Here is a 19,181-nt window from a genome sequence, read left to right as displayed (position 1 = left end):
ACACCACTCCTCACACCTCTCAGACAGCAGGACTTGAAGCCACATCTTCCCAGGGGAATGAACGAGTTGAGAAACCCATATCAAAGAATATACAACAGAAGAATAAAATTATAATGCTTAGTTTGGGTAAAAGGTTGGGGCCTGAGCATACTTCATTTAATTCGACATTAACAAGTATTTACTGAGTGCCTACTGTGTGCTGGCATTGTTGCAGGCACCACCGGGATGCACCAAACAACATAATGTCCCTGCCTTTCTTTTTTCTTTTTCTTTTTCTTTTTTCTTTGAGTTGGAGTCTCACTCTGTCGCCCAGACTGGAGTGGAGTGCAGTGGCCGCTCCCGTCCACCGCAGCCTTGACCTGCTGGGCTCCGGCGATCCTTCTGCCTCAGCCTTCCAAGGAGCTGGAACTACAGGTGTGCGCTACCACGCCTGGCTACTTTTTGATTTATTGTAGAGATGAGTTCTCGCCAAGTTGCCCAGGCGGTTCTCGAACCCGCGGGCTCAGGCAATCCACTCACCTCATCCTCCCAAAGGATGTCCCTGCCTTTCTAAGCAGACCTACTAATTTGGAGACAGACCATAACACCAAGTAGATAGTTTCAGGTAGTGAGAAATGCTATAAAGAAAAAGACAGCAGGGTAAATGGTTTAAGTGCATCAGGTAGCAGGGTAAGATGCTCTTTTTTTTTTTGAGTTGTAGTCTCACTGTGTCGCCCAGACTGGAGTGCAGTGGCCGCTCCTGGCCACCGCAGCCTCGCCTGCTGGGCTCCGGCGATCCTTCTGCCTCAGCCTCCCGAGTAGCCGGAATTACAGGCATGCGCTACCATGCCTGGCTGATATTCTGATTTATTGTAGAGATGAGGTCTCGCTGCCCAGGCGGGTCTTGAACCCGCGGGCTCAGGCAATCCACTCACCTCGGCCTCTCAAAGGCGCGGGATTACAGGCTGAGTCACCGAGCCCGGTGTGATGCTCTTTAGAGAGTGGCGGGGAAGGAATCTCTGAGGGATCTCTAAGTAGGAAAGAGGTAGAGGAGCCCTATAGGCACCTAGGGGAAAGGCTTCTGGGCAGTGGGAATGAGAAGTGCAAAGGCCTTGAAGCTATGGCTAAAAGGAACCACAGAGATGATATGTGGATTTAAATCTTCCATGCCATCCTGGTTTTGCCATTAGCATGAATTATGAAAAGGCATTCAGTGAACAAACATGCCTGCATACACAGAATTGGTTGCTAGAGTACTAACTGACCCAACATTCAACTCCCATTTGGATGGGGTTTCCAGAGAGGCAAGGACTATTCCACATTTGGGAGCTGCAGGGAAAGAACACAAGGGGGACACCCAAAATTCTGGAATTTTATTTACAAAAGATTGTGTATTTATTCGTTCATGTCTAAACTTCCGTCACCTTCAAGGGACTCTCCATTTGATGTAATACACCTAAGGAGACGCTTTTTCCACTGCTCAGCGCAGTTGTTGAACTCATCGATTTTGATGCCTTTTAGTGCGTCTGTTATTTTTTGTTTCACCTCTTCCACATTGGCAAAACGTTTCCCTTTGAGGACTTTTTTCATTCGGGGAAACAACAAAAAGTCACTGGGGATGAGATTGGGTGAATAGGGAGGGTGGGGCACGGGTATCATGCCGTTTTTTGCTCAAAGACCGATAAACATGCAGTGTGGTGTGAGCAGGTATGCTCGTAAAGCACCCATCATGAAATGGGCAAATGAATTGAAAGAATCTCCAAAAACAATTCACTGAAGAGGAATGCAGCCTCTCACAGCTACACTAGCTGGTCCACTGATGCCAGTGGGTTCCTAGAACACTTACCTAAGCAGGGGAAGCCTATACTGCGAGGAGCCCGCCCTCCAAAAGATAATTCTGGTTTTTTGGGGGGGGGGTCCCTCCTTGTATGTGCAGCATCAGCTGGCCATGTTTCTTCCTAGGCGGAAGAGGAGAGTGTTATTGGAAGCCAGCTAAAAGGCCAGGCAGCAACTTGTCTTGTAAGATATAGCCAGAAATAAAAGCTGCTTGAGTGGTTTTCAAATGTCTTAATTTTCATAATCGTTTCCACATTCTGGGTTGGCTGGACATTTTTTCAGAGAAAAGTTTGGGAGAGTTTAAATGAAAGCTTTGCTCATGAAGTTTTCATTTGGATTCCACATATAGACTTTCTAAACCATCATTTTATGAAGTCTTAAATTACTGAAGTTTAAAGTTGTGGTAATTGTTCCAAAGTTTAACATCTTTTGTTTCTGGGTCAGAATTATCAAACCTTCTAAACCTTTGGTATAAAAACAAACAAACAAAAACAGCTTGGGACTTGGCAGAGGTCAAGTTTAGCAATGCGTTAACCTAGTCCTGAAATTGACCGTATCGTACCCCGCTGACCCTAAAAGTTGAAAACCTAATTTTAGAAAAGTACCTTTCTACCTTTCTTAGGGCTAAGACAGAAATAAAGGACTAAAAGTCTATTTAGAATGCCCCCGATTTTTAATAGTGTGGGAGCAATGTTTAGATGGGATTCAATCAGATCATTCTATTTTGGTAATTCTATAGTTGTAGCTACAGTTCTTGGTTCTGTCTGTTATGTGTGCCTGTGGAGAGAAAGCATAGGATTGTGGATAAACAGGCAGGCATGGAGCGAGGCTGCTGAAATAGAATCCAGGATTTCTGCTTCCCAGCTGTGTGACCTTCCACAAGGGTGCTTCAGTTTTTTCATATGCAAAATGGGTTTAATAATAGTACCTGGCCAGCCATGTGCTATTTGACCCCCTCCCCTTTCTTGGAGAGGTGAATTTCACCTCTCTCTCTCTGTCTAATTTACTTTCTAAATAAACTATATTTTCCAATCTTAAAAAAAAAAAACATCTGCATCATTGTTGGGAGGATTGAATGAGAGGATCCATGTAAAACACATAGTTCAGCACCTGGCACAGAGCAAACACTCAAATACTAGTAAGTAGAAATACCACTAGTAGATGGAGATATTAAGCAACTCACCTGGCATCACACAGTTAATGAGCTACAGAGCTCACCGTCATATTTAGTGACTGATGTTTAAGTCAAAGGCATTTAACTGAAACTTTTCATTTTCCAGAGAGGAAAAGAGTGTAGTCATTCATTCAACCAATGCTGATGCTATAAAAGTTGGCATAATAGGCAAGTTCCCTGCTCTGCTGGAGCGGAACGGTCCAGTGGTGGGAGATGGACAAGAAATGCATAAACACTAAAGAAAATACTGGACAATGAATGGGCTACCCGGGTGCTTCTGATGAGGATAAAACAGGGTTCTCTGAGATCGAGAGAGGCAGGGATACTTAGAGTTAGTCAGGGAAGGTATCTTTGTGGAAGGAAGATTTAGGCTAGGACTGAAATAACTTATTAACTTGTGAAAAATTACAGAATCATGTTTTAAGTTTTAAGGGTGGTCAAGAGATGATAAGTAGGCCATTTACTGTAAGTTTGCTAAAGTTTTTGGTAATTTCCAGCTAAGCAAATGTGGTGATCTGTGGTTAATATGTACTGAGAACTGTCAACAAGCATATTTCGAAAAGGAGAAAAAAAAGTCAAAGTACTTACTCATTTTTGGAGCTTTGAGGTAATTAGGAAATGTTTGGTAGGCAATTGGTGGAATTTATATCCTTATGTGGTCAAGTTCCAACAAGGAAAGTTTTAGATTATGTGATGTTTGTGTAGAAAACCATTTTATTGTTGTCATCATTAAAAAGCTCTGTAGTGTGTTGTGCTGCTAAGAATCAGTGGACTATATGCAAATCTTTGAGCTTGTCTTTTGAACATTAATTTTGAATTTTTAGAGCTATAGTTGTAGAAGAAAGATAGAATACCTAAAGTATAATGTACATTCCTAAAATAGAATTTGAAAACTAGTGTTTAAAAGTCTATGTATTTACTTATTATAGAAAATGTGGGACTAGAAAGAAAACACTAGAAAGAAGTGTTTAAAAAATGATCCACGGTTCCACCATTCTTAATTAACTATTTACATTTTGGGATTTTTTTCTACCTTTAAAAACAGTAAAGTCTCACACTTATTTGTGTATACATACAAATATATAATTATTTGTAATTAAAATAATGAGATGGACTTTTTTTGTATTACTGCAACTTCACAGTGAACAGGATTTTTATTGGCTGCATAATATTCCATCCTGTGGAATCATTTTTCACCAATTCTCTATATGAACTTATTTGATCTCATTGCCTGCTTCTCCCAAGAGTAGAATCTAGACCAGGAATAGGGAGCTGCTTAGTGGGTAATCTAGTTAATCATAGTTTTTCTGTGATATTTCAACATTGTAAGACAAAATGGCTTCTCAGCCTCAGGACAGCTTTTGCTAAAGCATGTCCTATATTGGTTTTGATAAGGGAAAGTTGAATTCGAAGATATTTGAAGTAAAAATCATTGAGGTTTCAGTGAATGATATAATTATAAATTCAAACAAATGTAAGAACCAAAACTAAAATTATAAGATCCCTTCAAAAGAAATTTAGGAAAATTTTAACAGTATTTTTGAGTAGTATCTTAATTCCTATGTCTTTGTGTCATATTAATCTTGATATTTCTAATAGCCAAGGGTAATATAAGTTTTAAATTATAAATATGTTTCTCTTAGATAGCTAGAACATGTAATAGAATAAAACACATAAATTATTTTTGATTAGTGAAAGGACAAATTAATTGGTTTTTTTCCTCTGTTTTTTATTTTAAAGATATGGGGTGCAAGTCAGAATTAGGTAGATAAGTGGTCATCGTACAGGTAAAGTGTGGGCCTCCCATTGGTCCTAACTTCACCTGGTTTGGGATCAGGTACCCTTATTGATGTTATGTGCTCCCCACCCCCGGCAGTGTCCTGCTACTGCCAATCCCTTTCTTGTAGTATCATGCTAGATGTTCAGGGTCCACTTAGGAGTGAGAACATGTGGTACTCAATTCTTTGTTTCTGTGATAGATCACTGAGTATGATCGGCTCTAAATCCATTCAAGTTGCTGTGAAGTCCATAATTTTGTCCTTCTTTATGACTGCGTAATATTCCATCGTGTACATGTACCACATTTTTTTTATCCAGCCCACTTTTTATGGGCAGCAGGGTTGGTTCCATGATTATGAATTGTGCTGCAATAAAACATGCATGTGCTGGTATCTTTTTTGTAGAATGATTTGAGTTTCTCTGGATATACTCCCAGAAGGGAAATTGCTTGGTCGTAAAATTTCTCATGTGATATCTTAGTCTGTTTCTGCTGCTATAATAAAAATACTTTAGACTAGATAATTTAGAAACCACAGAAATGAGTTTCTCATAGCTCTGGAGTTTGGGAAGTGCAAGATCAAAGCATCAGCAGATTTGGTGTCTTAAGAGGGCCTAGTCTCTGCGTATAAGATGGCGCCTTGTTGCTATGTTCTCACATGGCAGAAGGGGGCAATTGCTGGGTCCTGGCTTGGTGGGATATCGGAAGGGGGCTCACAGGGTCCCTCAACTTCTTTTACGAGGGCACTCATATCATCTACTTCCCAAAAGCCTCACCTATTAATACCACCACGGTGGGGATTAGGTTTCAGTATGAATTTTGGAATGGCAAATTTTGGTCAGAGAAAGTATCTTTGTGGAGGGGAGATTTAGGCTAGGACTGAAATACTTACTAATTTGTTAAAAATTGCAGATTCCACTGGGTGCGGTGGCTCAAACCTGTAATCCCAGCACTTTGGGAGGCCGAGGTGAGGGGATTGCCTGAGCCCACGGGTTTGAGAGCAGCCTGGGCAACTTGGTGAGACCTCATCTCTATTTAAAAAAAAAAAATTAGCCAGTCGTGGTAGTGCACACCTGTAGTTCTGGCTACTTGGAAGGCTGAAGCAGAAGGTCGTTGCTGGGGTGTCCGTGAGCATGCCACTGCACTCCAGCCTGGGTGATGGAGTGAGAATCCAACTCAAAATAAAAAAATAAAAATTCACAGAATCATGTTTTAAGATTTAAGGGAGGTAAACATTCAGACCAAGCAACAGGTTCTTGGATTGTTTGTCTTGAATTTCTATATGCTTTCAACATGGTGGAAAACTATATTTTCTCCTTGGGTATTTAAGTTGAATCTCATTAGATTAGTACCTTTTATTTAACTTTTATATGCTGCTGGTGAGATTAAAAAATATGATCTCTTTTAAGCACGGTGAGGCAAGGTGTGTCAGAAAGCAAATTTATAATTCTTTATCTCCATTTGAAATCTTTGCATTCTTCCTAAAGAAATAAATGGCCAAGTTTTATAAAGATGAATGCACCGGAATGTTACATTGTTTATAAAGGTGAAATACTGGAAACAACCTTCATGTTCATTAATTGAAGAATAGCTAAGTAATGTATGGTCTACTTATATAATGGAAAATTGTGAAGTCATTGCCATTTTCATACTATCTATATTTTTAATGGAGAGAAATTATTATGAGGTAGTATAGATACATGATATATTAGCCTATTGTTATTTGATATTTCCAGTTAAATACTGGTGACTGTCTGCCAAAGAGAGAGAGTAATTTTTTGTTTGGCCATCATTAAAATTGAGTCCTTGTAATTGGGAGGCGCTGGCACCGTTGGTCTCTCGAGACCAGTCCCAGTTTGTTTATTTCAAGCATATAAAATGATATTTGCCTCCCATTTGCCATGGAAGAGAAGTAATGTCTGACTCATTTAAAAGTAACATGATACCACTAAAATATAAATTAAAAAGAACACTGAGCTACATTCTTCTTTTGTACTACTTAAAATTGTTATCTGGTCTGCTAGCTTTGCTTCTGGCTGTGGTATGAGATTTCAGAATCTGCAGGAACTTTATAGCTGGGATTTCTACTGGACTTTTGCTGTTAGAGCCCCTTCATTCCCACCTGTGGACTGTGCAGCTCCTGGGTCTACTGTTCTCCAGTGAACAAGTTGCCCCCTTATTCTTTATGAGAGAACCCACGATCATGCTACCCAGAGGCTAGAATCCTGGCCTCAAGCCTTGGTCTTCTTGGATAAGACCCTGTCCTATCAAAGGCTGTGGCCAGACCGCTGTGAGGCTGAACACCTCGCACAGACACATGGGCATCCTTGGAGCTCCGCCCAGCCCTTCCTTGGCCAGAATCCCTCATTTCGGGGTTCAAGAGACCTTTTCCTGAGAGGATTAATATCTTCCCTGTCTGCCTGATACCCACGTTTGGGTTTTACTTTCAGACATGTTTTCCCAAGGACTTGCCTTGCCCTCACTTGGCAGGCATGTTCTATCTTCCACATTGGGTTTTGACTATCTGCCCAAGTACCAAGTCTTAGTCTTGGCCTGATCCTCCACTGTCTGCTGTGTTGAGGGGTGCTGGAAAGTCCAGGAAACAAGCTCAGGTCAGTTTAGTTTAGACTAGCAGACTGTAAGGAAGAAGTGAGCAAAAAGGAAAGGAAAGTGTGTTGAGACCAGAGTCTCCATCCCTACACTGCATGCTTAATAAGCAGATGTCATAATTATAGCGTGAAACCCAGAAGAGGTCAAAGAAGGACCAGGAGGGGACTCAGAAGTGTTGGAGGTCAATCTTTTGGGGAAGCCATTTGGTTATGTGAAGAGTCATTCAACCTCCATGATCTTGGCAAGAATGGACCTGGAATTACCATCCTTCCCTCCATTATTAATGGACTGAAATAAGATATGAACTGGAAACTAGTAGAAAGTATTAACAGACTGTGTGGCAGTTGTTACCAATGCAGAGTGGATATTGCAGGGCTTGGTGCATTTGCTATGATGATGCCTCCATGATCATTCATTCATTCATTCAATCAGCCAGTCTTTCAACAATGACCTGTCATGGGGAGGACAGAGCAACAAGATCCTGGGTTATAATGGTGAAAAAAAAACAGACACGTACCCTCTTTGGTTGAGCTTGCAGTCTTCCTTGGGGAGCAATTACAATGTGAGATCAGTGCTGTGGTGGAAGGTCAGGGGCCAATGTCGTGGAGCCAGGGACGTTGGCACCGAGACCTGAGGGGTTCATGGGAGTTCATTCAGTAGTGGCAGTTGGTGGATGAGTGACCGATTTTACAAAGAGTGAGATTTGTTTCTTCTTTAAATTTCTTTCCAGGATGTTCGGTTCTTCTCCACAATGAATGAGTGCCACTATGATAAGCAGATGGACTTTTTTTATAATAGGAGCAACACTGATACCCCCGATGGGTGGACAGGAACGAAGCTTGTGATCGTTTTGTGTGTCGGAACGTTTTTCTGCCTGTTTATATTTTTTTCTAATTCCCTGGTCATCGCAGCGGTGATCAAAAACAGGAAGTTTCATTTCCCCTTCTACTACCTGTTGGCGAACTTAGCTGCTGCAGATTTCTTTGCTGGGATTGCCTATGTATTCCTGATGTTTAACACCGGACCGGTTTCAAAAACTTTGACCGTCAACCGCTGGTTTCTCCGCCAGGGGCTCCTGGACACTAGCTTGACCGCCTCCCTGGCCAACTTGCTGGTTATTGCCGTGGAGAGGCACATGTCAATCATGAGGATGCGGGTCCACAGCAACCTGACAAAGAAGAGGGTGACGCTGCTCATTTTGCTTGTCTGGGCCATTGCCATCTTCATGGGGGCGGTCCCCACGCTGGGCTGGAATTGCCTCTGCAACATCTCTGCCTGCTCTTCCCTGGCCCCCATTTACAGCAGGAGTTACCTCATTTTCTGGGCGGTGTCCAACCTCATGGCCTTTTTCATCATGGTTGTGGTGTATCTGCGGATCTATATGTACGTCAAGAGGAAAACCAAAGTCTTGTCTCCACACACAAGTGGGTCCATCAGCCGCCGGAAGGCACCCATGAAGCTAATGAAGACAGTGATGACTGTCTTAGGTAAGAGGAACCAGGTGGGCCATTATTCCCTTGCGTTCAGCAAATCTTTTTTTTCTGAGTTGAAGTCTCACTCTGTCGCCCAGGCTGGGGTGCAGTGGCACACTCACGGTCACCCCAGCGTCGACCTGCTGGGCTCTGGTGATCCACCTGAGCCTTCTAAGAAGCCAGAACTACAGGTGTGTACTACCACACCCGGCTAATCTTTTGATTTATTGTAGAGATGAGGTCTCACCAAGTTGCCCAGGCTGATCTTGAACTGGTGGACTCAGACAATCCCCTCACCTTGGCCTCCCTAAGTGCTGGGATTACAGGCTTGAGCCACCACGCCTAGCCAGCAAATCTTTTTTTTATTATTATTATTTTAAAGATGTGGGGTCCAATTCAGCTTAGGTATACTAATGTTCATTATGCAGGTACCCTTGTTGATAAGGTGTGTCCCTCCCTCCCCTGGCAGTTACCCTCAACTGCCAATCCCTTTCTTATAGTATTATGATAATTATTCAAGGTTCACTTATGAGTGAGAACGTATGGTTCTCTGTTCTTTGTTTCTGTGATAGATCACTGAGTATGATAGACTCTAACTCCATCCAAGTTGCTGCGAAGTCCATATGTTTGCCCTTCTTTATGGCTGCATAATAGTCCATTGTGTATATGTACGACATTTTTTAAATCTAGTTCAACTTCGATGGGCAGCATGGTTGGTTCTATGTTATTGCTATTGTGAATAGAGCTGCAACAAACACCCGGCCAGCAAATCTTTATTGAGTAGAGTACCATGCATTAACTAGGCAGTAGAAGTGCAGCAGTAAACAAGAACAGACATAAATCCCTACCCACCTGGAGCTTATACTCTCATAAGGGAAGACAAAATCAGTATTCTCACCGGGGTACACAGAATAGGTAAAGCTTATAAAATATGATGAGTCTTATGTGGAAAAATAAATCAGGGAAGGTTGATAGAGAGAGAGTGCTAGGCAAGTGTAGTTTGCAATTTAAAAAAAATGTGAGGGACAGCTAGAAGATGACTTCTGAGCAAGGAGGTGAAGGTAGTGGAGGAGAGAACCATGTGAGTGTCTGGGGAAGGATGTTCCAGGTAGAAGAAGCTGGGAGCACAGGATCCCTAACCAGCATGGAGGTCCGAATGGCTGAGCGAACTGACCAATGGGAGAGAAGGGTGAGATGAGGTCAGAGAGCTGGTAGGGTGGGTGTGGGCCACTTAGGCTACGTAGGGCCATGGAGTTCTACGAACTTTTGCTTTCCCAAGTGAGGGGAGAAGCTATGGGAAGGGGTATTTATTTTCCATCTTTTTTCTTTTTTGAGTTGGGGTCTCACTCTGTCTCCCAGGCTGGAGTGTGGTGGCACAATCATGGCTCACTGTGGTCTTGACTTCTGAGCTCAGGCCATCCCATTTCAGCCTCCTGAGTAGCTGGGACTACAGGCACGCACCACCATACCTGGCTCATTTTTTTGGCTTTTTATAGAGTTGAGATCTCGCTGTGTTGCCTAGGTTGGTCTCTAACTCCTGGGCTCAAGCAATTCTCTCTCCTCACCATCTCAAAGGACTGGGATTACAGATGTAAGCCACCTTGCCTGGCCATATGGGAAGGTTTTGAACAAGAGAGTGACATGGCCTGGCTAACATTTTAATGGTATCTCTTTGGCTGCTGAAGAAAATGCCATAGTGAGGCAATGGCAAAGGAGGAACATTGTTCAAGAGGAATCAAGTGAGATAATAGTGACCAGAGGGCAGTTGGCAGGGATGGTGAGATTTTTTTCCTCCACTTCACTATACAGCCCAGAATTCAGTCATTCAGTCAACTGGATATTTTTTAAATGAGTTGCTGATGGGTAAGGTATAGGGGAAGGGGAATGGGGAGGGGAAAGTGGGAAAGATTGAAGAGGAGAAGGTTTGGGGGAAAAGTCAGGAATTTGGTTTTGGACAAGCTAAATCTAGGATCCCATTAGACATTCAAGTGGGGCGCCATGCCTGATGAGTAGGCAACTGGATGTACGAATCAGGAATTCAGGGTCAGGTCTGGGCTGGAGATACACATGTGAGAGTCCCTGAAGGGCATCTGAACCACAGACCTCCACAAGCTCACCATGAACATGAATGTGGATGTGAGGGAGAAGAACCAAAGAATGAACCTCAGGGCACTCCAGTGTATGGAGGTCGGGGAGACAAGGAGCGGCCAGCAAAGGAACCCCCAAAAGAGTCACTGGAAAACCTGGGACACAGCGGGGGCCTAGAGACCGAGAAGGAGGCAGTCGAGGAAGACAGGTCTTACTGGGTTAACCAAAATGGCAGTCTTTTGCTGACCTTGAGAAGATAAAATCTAGCTTTGCCTCGAGGCTGATTAGGGTACAATTAAGAAAGACTGGGAGGAGGGTCTTTAGCATGCACACAGCTCTGAGGAGTTTTGCTTTGCACTCTCCTAGAAGACACACATGGTATGGTAGAATTTTCCCTTTGTTTGTTTTCTCTGTGGTAGGTGGCCTTTTGCCCGCATTCCAGTCCCTGGGTTACAGGTAGAATTTGTGATGTAGGGCAAATGAGAACTTTTGTGGTTTCACAGGGCTTGTCTTCTAAGGCCAAGAGGCTGTTTCTCACCATGTGTGTGGCTGCAGCAATGGGGATTGTTATTGAGAGAGATCCTAGAGCATATTGCCATCGCGTTCCAATGAGAAGAGATTATAAAGTGAATTATTGGGAAACAATTCATAGGAGAGGCTGCAGAGTGCACGTGCTGTAGAATGGAAACCATCTCCATGTCTCTGATTCCTGAAACTGCTAGTAAGACTTGGAAGTCAGCAGACAGTGATTATTAAAATAATTTCAAACTGAAGGCTTATTTAACATATATTTGGTGCTTAGTATATACCAAACATTTTCCTAAGTGCTTTTACAAATATTAATTTATTTCATCCCCACAAGGATGAGATAGGTGCTGCTCTTATACCCATTTACCAGATGAAGAAATTGAGAGTTTAAGCAATGCATCCAAAGTCATTCAGCTATTAATTAAGACTCACTGTGCAGTTGACCTCCAGAGTCCACATATGACACCACACTTTGTGGCGACTTTTGACTTATTTGGACTTGTTACTTGTGTTCTTTTTGTCCTGTCCTCTGCTTTGACCACCTTATTATTTCTTTAGCACCTGAGAAAATGGACAAGCGAGAGAATTCCCATGAATCAGTTTCAACTCTTGAGCCAGAAAGGACGTTGATGTTTTTTATAAAAACTAGCGTAGTTTGGTATTTACAGATTGTGTCAATGAACTGTTGTCGGCATAATCATTTGCTTGGTTATATGTCTTGGGGAGTTACCTGCGTGCTTAAAGATAAAACTTTCTTTTCTCATTGTATTATATATAATATACTGCATGAGACAATAAAGGGCTCTGTGACCCTAGGTGGAGAGAATAGGACTCTTTGTGAGAGATAGTCCTGGTCACTAGCTTCAGTTTCATGCCACTTGGTCTGGAACAGTTATGGAAGGGCTTAAGATATAGGAGCTGCATGGTTTGGGCAGGTATGGTGTTGGGTAAGAGAAAAACTGGAATAAACAATGAAATTGCCAAGTAGGATAGGAGAAGTCCTGGGCTTGAGATGAGATAGCCTTGGGGAATTGGTTAATGGAAGGATGACAGTTTGGTGTCATGGACATGGGGAGGTTCCTCCGTGGTGAGACAGAGGGAGCTGGTGGAATACAGGAGGCTCAGGGTCAGGGAAAATGAAAGCCAAGGGCTCGATGGTGGAAGGCCTGGAAGACTTCTAGCTCCTGATGTCTCTGGATGACAGATTTGGGTTTGACCCTCAACTCTTCCATTTTCTACAAGGATGACGGAAAGCACATTAGCTTACCCTTTCTTGGTTAGGTTTCCTCATCTGAGTTCTTTCCAGTTTATAAAGTTTAAGGAAGAGAGGAGTGTGTGTGTGTGTGTGTGTGTGTGTGTGTGTGTGTGTGTGAGAGAGAGAGAGAGAGAGAGAGAGAGAGAGAGAGAGACAATATCCTGTGGGCAGCAGCAACAGAGTTCTGTAGATTGAATGTGTATCAAAACACAGAGCCTCTTTTGGTAAGGGTGTCTACCACAGTCTCTTCCTAGGGAGAAAGCCCCTGGTTGCTTTACCTAATACATGTAAGACTTCAGTTGCCTAAAGCAAGCATCTCCCAAATGATAGTAGATTGGAAAAACAAACAGTGCTGGCGTCCACCATTATTGCAGCCACTGGTTTCGAGTAGGTGGAGATGAATAGCTTAATACTCATTTCTTTAAGGATTACGTGATCTAAATATCTTCATACTAAAATTTGAAAACCTTTCTATTTATCCCTTGATAAGTATTTTGTAGTAGAAGTTTATTTAAGGGTAAATCCTAATGTTTCTTACAAATACTCTTCCTTTAAATATGAGAGAGTCAGTCAATGAATACACATTAACTGTCTGTTACACAGCATCTGAGAGGCAAATGCTTGCTTGAATTCAGTGAGTTTAATCCCATTTCAGAGAAGGAGGAAAGGGTAGATGGGGCTGTGGAGTGTGGGAGAGGCTTCTTAAAGGGCTGGGATTAATCTGGAAGGATGTGTGATTAGGAGGAAGAGAGATTTTAAGGAGAAGAAACAGAGTAATCTGAAGTATGATGGTAGAAGCATCTAAAACTTGTGTAGTACCACAAGAAAGACCCCCTGGAGCACAGATACTAACTGTGTTACAGTGCAAAATAGCTCAATTGTGAACCTGAAACGTTTAGTTGGCTATCTACTTTGGAAGGAGAGAAGTAGACCAGATGACCTTTGTGTTCCTTTCCAGCTATAGGATTCTGGTTGAACATAAAAGCACACAGGGCTGGAAAGGGAACTGACTCTTTCCTTGAGAATGGTGGTGGTGGCGTGAGTTTAAAATCTGTGAATTATTGGAAAGGCATTGAGGCATTGTGTTCCCATTTCAGTAACCCTGAGGCAGGATGCTTGCTCATTTCTTGGTTATGATACATAATGGGGCACTTTATCTGAAAGAAGTTGCTTATTGAATATTTTCATCGAAAAGACATTGGAGACATATGACCCTGCTTTCCAAAGGGCACCGAGGCCCTGCCCAAGAGTTTTGAAATCCTACAAGCCTAATCAGTTATTACAGCAACCAAGTACACAAGATACCCCACGTGGAAGTCTCTCATTTATTGTCAAACAATACACTATGTGACCTGTGCACAGAGGGGTGTTTGGTTGTTTCCCAGAAAATGGGCTGGACTTTCTTCTATTTTGCAATGTCTTAATATACAAAAGAAAAGTAAAGGTGAAGGGATTTGCAAATCATACTTTGGAAGTCTTCCATGAACCTTCCTGTCTCTTAAGGTGATGTTTTTCAAGCTGTGAGTTGTGATCCACTAGTGAGATTACAATAAACACTTTTCTTTTTAATGACATAAAATTAAAAGGAGACAAAATGTCAGAGAACATTGCATTTAATAGGTAGAAGTGTTGTTTTATAACCTTTCTCTCTCTCTCTGTGTGTGTGTGTGTGTGTGTGTGTGTGTGTGTGTGTATGTGTACTGGATTATGATATAAAATGTATTTCTTATCATGGGTTATGGTCAAGAACGTTAGAAAAGCCACAGTCTTAGGGTTAAGGTGTATTTTTTTGACAAATAAGGACTAAATGCTTTTAAAATATGAAACATTATCATTGGTAAGGTACTTTGAAAAGGTTTGTGGTCATTAAAACAAGGCGCTGGATATGTTCTTCTCTCTCTTCCTCCTTCCTTTCTACTTAGATTGATACTAAATCATTCTTTTCCTTCTCTTAGGGGAGAGAGATTAGAGACAAAGTGGTGGTGAGTGAAGAAACAATAGCCAGTGTTCTCCTGCTAGGAGGAAATGGGTGGAAATTAAGTACCATAAGGAGCCTTGCTAGAGCACAAATGATCATCAGACATGATGTTTCTGCTGCACTGTGTCTTTTTCGGTGTTTTAAGACATTGTTCTCGTTTAGTCTCATGGAAATCCTGCCAAGTAAGTAGGGAAGATATTATTGCCCTGTTTTCCTGCTGTTCACATGGATGCATCCTCTACTCACGCTATCATGAGTTATTTACACTTCCCTATTTTACCTTTCTACGTCTTTGCAGATGTTGGATACCTTTCTCCTTATTCTGCCTAGGAAATGCCTATTCATCTTGGAAGACTCAACTCAAGGGTCTGTCTTCTCTGAATCTTTCTGTGCCCTACCTGGGTAAATCTAATAATACAGTGATGTGCATTGTACAGATAGGTACAGACAGTGAGCTAAATGTTAAAAGAGTGCATGACTTTTAAGAAATACACTTTATAGAAATGAAAGATAAACCTTATAACTTGGGTCCACGCTGTGCTAGTCCCATCACTTACAAGAGGCTGTTGACCGACTGTAGAGGGTGAGGTCTGCAGTGAATCTGCTTGGATCTGTCTGTACCTCAGTCAATGCACATCATTGTTTCCATGCCTGTATTTTGAACTTGAGTATTTTCAACTTGAACTTCAAAGTGAGTATTTGAACTTTCACTTTGAAGTCAGGGACTGGACCTTACTTATCTCTCATTGAATAGCTAACATGTAGCACCCTATCTGGCACATGCTTGTTGAGGTTATAATACAATGAATAAATAAGGAAGTTGAAATTCAGAGTGAAGTGGCTTTTCAGAAGCTGGAGCTCAAAGTAAAGTCCAGGTTTTCTCACTTCCAGCTACACCTGTGACAGGCTTTGGTTGGAACATGTCTGTGAGGCAGACACTGGCAGGGGAACAGTGGATATCTCATTTTATAGTATGAGAAACCAAGGTCCCTGAAGATCAAGCGATGTACTGTCTTGGGAAGGAGAAATAAATGAGTATTTCTTGAATGCCTCCTATGACGAGGTCAGTGTGTTCCTTGCTTTCAGGATTTTGTTTTATTTAACTCACATAACAACTTTATGCAGACCTGTTTTTACAGACAAGAAAATTCAAGTTGACTTTGCATCTTGCCCGTAGACCCATGTAGGTAAAATTATTACTAGTGGTTAATATTCATTGTGAGCTATACGTGGTTCTGAGCGATTTACATTTTTATTTCATTTAGTATGTATGAAAACACTTGAGAGAGGTTTGATTATTACCACATGAGGAAACTGAGACCCAGAGAGGTTCTGGGGCCTGCTGGTGATTAGTAACAGAGCTGAGATTCAGATCCAAGCAGATTCAAGGCACACCGCACCCTCTACAGTTGGACAACAGCCTCTTGTAAGTGATGGGACTAGTACAGCATGGACCCAAGTTATAAGGTTTATCTTTCATTTCTATAAAGTGTATTTCTTAAAAATCATGTGCTTTCTCAACATTTAGCTCACTCTTGATTTGTTCTAAAGATTTGGTAGCCATGGTAATGCTGGTTATGAAACATCTTCTGGAAGATGACAGCTCTATACTCTTCAAACTTTAGGCTTTACTAAAATAACTGGTAAAATTAGGGGCCTTGGAGTTAGGGCGGGCATGATTTACATCCTAATTGGTCACTTCCAAGTTTTGTGGCCCTGAGCAACTTACCTAACCTCTCTGTGACTTACTTTCCCCATTTGTAAGACAAATAATATTAGCATCTTTGGCATGGTGGAGTTTTGAGGATTCAGTGAAGTAATACACATAAGGTATTAGTGTAATTTTTGGTACATAGTACTTACTAATTAAATGTTAGCCACTCTTCTAAAGATTTAGTTTGACTCTGAAGAGCCTTGATCTATATTCAAGCTGAGTGCCCTTGTATCCCCAATAATGTCACAAAGTATCCTGGAGATGGGGACTAGAGGCCTATTGTTGGTGCCATTGTGATGACAGATTTTGTGACATGGACAAATAGCCAAGAGGAAGCTGACTGGGTGCTTTGCAGAGGCTGCCTGACAGCTTGCAAATGGTACCAGCTCTGTTACCTGAGACCCAGGACAATCTGAACATGTGATCACCACAGAACTGAAAAACTCTATGCTTGCATTGCTAGCTCCTATAAACCACTGTCTTCCTCATGAAATCCTGTTAGCATTGCTGTTTCTGACAAATGATCTTTGCATTAATAATTCATTTCCCTTTTGCCACGCTTTTGAATAAAACATTATAAATGAGACCCTGACCACCAAGCATTAACTTGATTAGAGTCCAGTAATACAGTCCTAACATCTTGTGTGTAGAGCTGTATTATAGGACATTCCTATAAGAAACTGCCCTCATCATTCTGATAAATCCTTTGAGGGCACCTAGTTTGTCAACAACTGCTATTATCACCTTTGCTAGGATTGGAAAATGGCCCTGTGTTGGAAAAGAATTGGGACCAGAAACCAGGCCTTTTGGTGCTGTTCATGGGCTTCATAATGAACTGTCCTTGTTCCATTAAAAAAAAAATAGAGAGAGAGAGAGAGAGAGAGAGAGAATCATCAGCTGGGCACAGTGGTTTAATACTTTGGGAGCCTGAGGCAAGAGGATTGCTTGAGCTCAGGAGTTCAAGACCAGCCAGGGCAACATAGTGAGACCCTCATCTCTCCAAAAAATAAAAAAATTAGTCAGGCACGGTGGCATGCTCCTGTAGTCCTAGCTACTCAGGAGACCGAAGTGGAAGGATCACCTGAGCCCAGGAGGTGGAGGCTGTGGTGAGCCATGATGGTGCCACTGTATTCCAGCCTGGGCCACAGAGTGAGACCCTGACTCAAAAAAAAAAAAAAAAAGAGAGAGAGAAAGGAAAAAAGTACAAATGTGTACATGTACACACACACATCCACACTCTTAAAAACCAGGAGTCAAGAAAAGGGAACCAGAGTTGCTGTGAATGCTGAAACATTTGTTTGCAGCGTCCTTGGCCTTGAAGTTGCAGCACAGAAGCCTGCTTTCAATGCTTACTGCCTGCATGCCTTAGTAATCAAATATCTGTTTTAAAAAAAAAAACAGTTAAAGCTTTGCCTTGAGAAATGGTGAGTGAAATAATGAATAGATTGTTGGCACGCTGGGGCTCTCTTGCTGCGCAGGGAGTCATATCAGGCGGAGAATGACTAATTCTTTTCAAAGTCAAGCCACCCAGGCACCAATACTTAGTACATCGAGTCCAGGGATGTTCATGCTTTTGTCTAGAAACAGCCAGTCCCGGCAGCACCCTTGCCGCAGATGCTTCTCCTGTGTGCTCCATGGAGTTGCGGCAGGGCGCACGGGAGGGGGGCGTTTGCTACCAGGCATGGTGTCCACGAGGGAGTGCAAAAATGCAATTGCCTCTTGGTTGCTGCCCCCACCATGCTTTTGACCCATTCTCTCCCATTCTGAGGGGGAATATGGAGATTGAGAAGACCTCGATGTCAATGTCAGACTAAAAAGGAAAATTCACTGTGATCTGTTCCGTCTCACCTTTTCACCACTTCCTGATACCTCTTCCATCACCACATTTTCAGCGGTCTTTCTCCTTTCTTCTGCCAAATGTGACCATCTTCAGCCTGACTCCGAGTCCCCAACATCCCCCACATCACTGTGTCAGATGTCTCCCTGTGCATTCAGCTCAGAATTCATTTTTCCAGACCATTGTTCTTGTTTCCAGTGTAATCACTGCTCTGCCTTCTTCCTTCTTCTGTTTTCTCCACAGACCCCCTCAGTTCTGTTATTCCAAGTGCCCTCAGCTTCTTGTACTCCTTTTTCGCATCCCTTTCTGCAGAACTTTTGTCTGGCTTTCCTTCCTTTAGAAACCTGAAACCTTCCTCTTCAGCTGGAACAAACAATGATTGAATATTTCTGAGTGCAAGGTACAGAAACATCTCTCAGATCCAGTCTCTTTGAAAAGACCATTTGGGGAGAGGTTCTAGTACCCATCGATATCCAACCTTCCCACCAACACCCAGTTTCCTGGATGACTCAGTGTTCCAGAACCCAGTGGCGCCTTCACACTACTAGGCTGACTTAACACCTGGGGTAGCATGGTGTGTGCCAACCCATAGGCGAATCTTATCAAATTCCATGTTAGCATTGTACTTGGAAAATTTCAACTAGGGACAACTGCATTCCGTGTGTAACTAAGGCAAACAGTTTGGGTGGGAATCGAAAGTAAAGGGTGTTTGCTGGAATCACGCCTTGTTACAGACCCAGGGAGCAACTCACAAGTGGAGATAAAGGGCAGAAGAACCATGAGGCAGTAGCTAGGGGCCACTATGGGTGAGCAATCCTTCCCTCCTGCATTGACACTGGTCCCTGCAACCCAGCCCCTGGCTTTCCCTGACCACCAGGTTGATGTTGTTAGCTCTGCAGATGATGTGAAGACCCCGTTTTTTTTTTTTTTTTT

At 42.4% G+C, this 19,181-nt stretch overlaps 1 protein-coding gene across 1 annotated transcript in view; it reads left to right on the top strand.

The window, feature by feature from the left end:
• Positions 1 to 8,085: 8,085 nt before the first annotated feature.
• LPAR3 (lysophosphatidic acid receptor 3) overlaps positions 8,086 to 19,181 on the top strand; it is a 55,170-nt gene continuing 44,074 nt past the window's right edge. The window contains exon 1 of the mRNA XM_008064795.1: positions 8,086 to 8,863. Within this exon, the coding sequence (XP_008062986.1) occupies positions 8,128 to 8,863 (736 nt within the window). The 5' untranslated portion in view covers positions 8,086 to 8,127. The remainder of the gene's footprint in view (positions 8,864 to 19,181) is intronic.

This window comes from Carlito syrichta, unplaced genomic scaffold (assembly GCF_000164805.1).
Source record: "Carlito syrichta isolate Samal-C Ts95f unplaced genomic scaffold, Tarsius_syrichta-2.0.1 Scaffold308051, whole genome shotgun sequence".
NCBI lineage: Eukaryota > Metazoa > Chordata > Mammalia > Primates > Tarsiidae > Carlito > Carlito syrichta.
The sequence above is the reverse complement of the archived record's forward strand: the minus strand, read 5'-3'. Positions and strand labels throughout refer to the sequence as shown.